This window comes from Limulus polyphemus, unplaced genomic scaffold (genome assembly GCF_000517525.1).
Source record: "Limulus polyphemus unplaced genomic scaffold, Limulus_polyphemus-2.1.2 Scaffold3685, whole genome shotgun sequence".
Taxonomy (NCBI): Eukaryota; Metazoa; Arthropoda; class Merostomata; order Xiphosura; family Limulidae; genus Limulus; species Limulus polyphemus.
The window spans coordinates 74,215-79,289 of NW_013669295.1; the positions used below are offsets into that span (position 1 = coordinate 74,215).

Sequence of the window (5,075 nt, forward strand, 5' to 3'; positions counted from 1 at the left end):
GTTTGTTCACAATGAGTGTTCAGAGTTTGGATCAACGATGTCTTAGATTTATAGTTTGTTCATAAAGAATGTTCAGAGTTTGGATCAACGATGTTGTAGATTTATAGTTTGTTCATAATGAATGTTCAGAGTTTGGATCAACGATGTCTTAGATTTATAGTTTGTTCACAATGAATGTTCAGAGTTTGGATCAACGATGTCTTAGATTTATAGTTTGTTCACAATGAATGTTCAGAGTTTGGATCAACGATGTTTTAGATTTATAGTTTGTTCATAAAGAATGTTCAGAGTTTGGATCAACGATGTTGTAGATTTATAGTTTGTTCATAATGAATGTTCAGAGTTTGGATCAACGATGTCTTAGATTTATAGTTTGTTCATAATGAATGTTCAGAGTTTGGATCAACAATGTTGTAGATTTATAGTTTGTTCACAATGAATGTTCAGAGTTTGGATCAACGATGTTGTAGATTTATAGTTTGTTCATAATGAATGTTCAGAGTTTGGATCAACGATGTCTTAGATTTATAGTTTGTTCACAATGAATGTTCAGAGTTTGGATCAACGATGTTTTAGATTTATAGTTTGTTCATAAAGAATGTTCAGAGTTTGGATCAACGATGTCTTAGATATATAATTTGTTCATTTGGATTCAGGAGATTTTCACTTAGTTGGGAATTGGTATTTGGATAGGCTGACATAGCATTAATGACATAACTATTGTTTAAAACACACACAAACTACTATTTGTATAAGAAAGAAGAATGAGTTAGCTTTGTTAGCTGTGAGTTTGAAAAGGCCTAGGAGTGCTTATTTTGTTTAATCTTTGTTCATGTTACATTATAGAATGATTATCATTCATGCAAGTTAAGAAGTTTTTTGATAACAAACAGAATTGTTTGTTAATATTTGTATTTCACTCCATTTAATCAGTTCTTTTTATTGCATCACTGTTTATTATATGATGCTTTATATTACATTTGACTACTCCTGAGGATTTGGCTATTTTCAAAATGTAAACAAAAAATAGCTGAAAGACATTGTCATATAGTTATGTTACAGGAAAATACAATATTACAAAATTGGATCTGATCCTTTTTTCCATATAGGAACTTGTTTTATTCAACTTTTTTTGCACAAATAAAATCACAATACAAACTAGCAGGAGCTTAAAAATTAATTGACGATTGCAGGAGAACAGCACATGGATGCCAAAGACATGTAAGGAATATTTACTAAACATGTTCAAAAAAGTACAACTTTCTTTCACCTGGATATCAAAATGTTTGTAATGGTTATAATTTAAACTAGGCCAGAAAAAGTGAAACCAAAAGAACAAACAAGGAAGATTGATTTCTTTAACATAACTTTCAAACAACTTATTTTAAGAAAAAGTTTTTCAGATCATACAACAAAATAGGTAAACTTTTAATAGAGGAAAATACAAAACAAACAAGAACCAAAAACAAAGTACCTATAAAAAATCCACTGTACTTGTGAAAAAGTCTGCCTTAAACAAACTAAAATGATGCATTCAAGTTAGGCTGAAAGAACCTAAAAACCTACTGCAAAAAAAAAAGTTAATTTGAAGAATTGACAATCACATGGTGGACTCAGACCACCAGATAAATTGGTCAGGTGCCAAAAATCGTCCCTTAACTGAAATATAATAAAGTAGTATCAGAGAAACAACTGAAATTAACAAAAGAAAAAAACTTGATGCTGAAAATGACAAAGGTTCTGAATTGTATATACTGTTGGAAAATGTATTTTATAATTAAGAAATGATAGTTTGTAGAAGGAGTTACCAACAGCTTAAACCTATAATATTTTTTCAGCCACTTTGTGCTACTATATTAAGAGTAAAAAACATAGAAACTGAGGCTTTTGGGCAAAGTGAAAGGTAAAATTTTTATCGTTACTGACAGCCGACTAGGTTTCGTCACACGGTTACCATCATCAGGGCTAATAGGCCTAGGTTAAATTGTAACCCTTACATTTTGAATCAGCTGATGAATGAAGTTGTACTTCTCCGAACATGTTGAATAATGTTTACTTAGGTTTTTAGAATCCATATTTTAATTGTTTTCTTCTAATGTAAATAAAATAATGACCTTATATCTCCAGAATATATCTTTATTAACTTAATATTTTACTCTTACAGCTTTGTCAGAAGATATAGATAACTTGCAAGTTTGTTCATCAAATTCTTTTCTTTTAAGCTTTATTTATCGTGTGTTTGTATAGTGATTTTATTCACAAAAAAAACAATGGTTGAACAAAAAGAGTTACCACTTAGAATATCAAGATACTTCAAGATCTGTTTGCTCGTGTTGTCATGTATCTTCACTGTTAAGGTGTGCCGTATAATTAGAGAACAGTCTGCATCTTAGACAAAAAATTTCTTCCTGAATAGAATGAAGACCCCAATTGGTATTTTCTGTATACAGAATTCTCTTATAACAGTTTATCAGTTACCAAAGAAGGGGAGATTTTACTTACAAATCTACAAGATGTGGCTATTATAGACAAAACTCTCTTTCCCCAGAGTAAGTACTTTTTGATTTTAATACTGTATTCGTATCATTCCCCAAAATTTTATAATCTATTTATTCATTAAAGAAAGTGTTGTGTTTAGTACTTTTTATTGTTTTTGTGAACATTAGCGATATAAGTTCTATTGAATTTTCCATTTTTGATAAATATAAGCATTTGTGACAAAGTGCTAAGTGTTTTTTTGTAAGTGTAACAACCATGAATATCATTCGACAGTTGTTAAAGTTCTTACGTACAAAGTTGTCTCTGCGCGAGCAAATATCAATATAGTGTGGTAAAAGGTGTTTTAATAAATAGTTTGAATGTAAAAAATTGATGTCTAAGTATTCAGTTAAATGAAACAGCAGAATTATATCAAAATGAACACTATTATGCTACCCATAAAACTTGTGAAAATATTACTGGATATTAATCTAGTTGAAAAGCGGATCAATTATATACAACAAAGATAAAGGAAAAATTCGGTGCTCTTTTTCAACTTTATAGAAACAAAGCTCGAACTGTCTGTCTGTCTATTTACTTCTTTTTTTACTTTTTGTTATACAAGTACATTTTTATTCATAGCAGAGGACCTGATTTCAGGGACTAACGAGCGATTGTGCAATGACATTTGCTTCCAGAAGTTTACTCGGGATATCTTGACAAGCCCAAACGTTACTGGTGTATGTTCCCAGCTGAGACACTACGGACAGTTGATGTATGCTATTGTATGTAAACAGATTCTTTCAGATCTGGAGGAGCACAAGACGGAGGGATTCTTTAATTATGACGGAAACAAAGATCAACAAAAATCTGAGTACTCTGGTAAGTAAAGGTTAAAAGTTAACATTTTCATTCTTCCCGAGCCTCTTTAATATCAATAATTGGTCCAGTCTCCTTCCCATTTACTCGAAGTATAGCTTCTCATATCTGTAGTTTAGCAAGTCATTTTCAGGCACAAAAGACATGCCTTTTGAATCAAGCACCTCTTCTGAAGTTGTCAGTGGTAAAAGTTTCTGTTGGGGATCTTGTTTTGTAAGTTGTCCTTAAGTTTAGAAACAAAGTCTTTGAGGTGTTTGTGCAGAGTTACACTGATCTCTACATACATTACACTAGGACAACCAGTGGAATTTCTAGGATTTTTTATTGGGGGATAAGGGGGTAAAGAATTAGCTTGGGGGGAGGTTGAAGATAAAATATTGTGACGACAGCGGAAGTCAAGTGACGCTGGTAGCACAGGTTGAGAGTTTTAGAAGTTTCTAGAACAGGCAGTATTATCATATATAAGTGCACTAGACAGTGAGAGAGACAGAGGGAGTCGAAGCAGTAGTGGAGACAGAGACGAAACAGGCAGAAAGAAAGAAAGACAGCGATTACAGTTGGCGGGAACTTAGGATAGCAGACACAGAGATCAGAACTATAGTTTGAGGGGACGGACAATTAATTCTAAGTACGATAGAAAGTGAGTGAATTGTTGTGAACTATAGTGTGTGTAACTGTGAAAATTAAGTACATTACAAAGTTGTATTGAGGAAAAATAAACAAGTTTTATAAAGAAAGGACTTGTATCTCAGAAGAATTAACAAACAAACATACAGAGACGTAACAATATTTTTGTCAGTAGGAGTCACAATGTAAAGGATTTTAAAATCATAAACTATTTCATGTTTCATGAACTTTGATGCTAAGGTACTCAGTAAAAAAACTATCAGGTAAGGACTTTCTCACTTTAGCTGGACCCCAGCACCATTTGTTCGTACACTCATTGTTTTCATAATGTGTACTCCAGTGGTCCTTCAAATCTCATAATAACTCTATGAACTTTTCTATCATCCATGTCATAGTTCCTAAGAAGATAAGTATTTTCAGGTTGTAATCAGTAGTCTTCGCAAACACAATGATTTCGTCAGTGACTCAAGTATTGGAGCTTTCAATATACATACATAAAGATTCTCTTAGTGCAATGATTTCATCAGTGACTCAAGTATTGGAGCTTTCAATATACATACATAAAAATTCTCTTAGTGCAATGATTTCGTCAGTGACTCAAGTATTGGAGCTTTCAATATACATACATAAAAATTCTCTTAGTGCAATGATTTCATCAGTGACTCAAGTATTGGAGCTTTCAATATACATACATAAAGATTCTCTTAGTGCAATGATTTCGTCAGTGACTCAAGTATTGGAGATTTCAATATACATACATAAAAATTCTCTTAGTTTTAAAACTATCTTATATTGATTCACTTATTGTACTCTTTAACCCAACGTTTAACCCAGCATTCAAATCACTTGAGTCATATCCGTTTAGTTTCAGTAATGTTAGCAAGGAACTATACATCATAATTAGTCTTTGCTTCGCCAATACATCCCTCAGTGGGTCAGTAGTATGTTTATGAACTAACAATGCTATAATTTAGGATTCAATTCTTCACAGTGGACAGAGTGTAAAGAACCCATTGTGTAGCTCTATGCTCAAGCAATCACAACCCGAGGTATTACTAGGTGCTGGCACACGGGTCCCCTGCCCCAGTTCT

At 32.4% G+C, this 5,075-nt stretch overlaps 1 protein-coding gene across 2 annotated transcripts in view; it reads left to right on the forward strand.

The window, feature by feature from the left end:
- Positions 1–5,075, forward strand: part of LOC106469853 — a 17,745-nt gene that overhangs the window by 8,634 nt on the left and 4,036 nt on the right. The window contains exons 5-6 of one of the 2 annotated variants that reach the window (XM_022398416.1): positions 2,417–2,549; positions 3,139–3,360. In XM_022398416.1, coding sequence (XP_022254124.1) covers positions 2,417–2,549; positions 3,139–3,360 — 355 coding nt within the window. Of the gene's footprint in view, positions 1–2,416; positions 2,550–3,120; positions 3,361–5,075 lie in introns of both variants that reach the window. The other variant, XM_022398415.1, reaches the window with a different exon arrangement.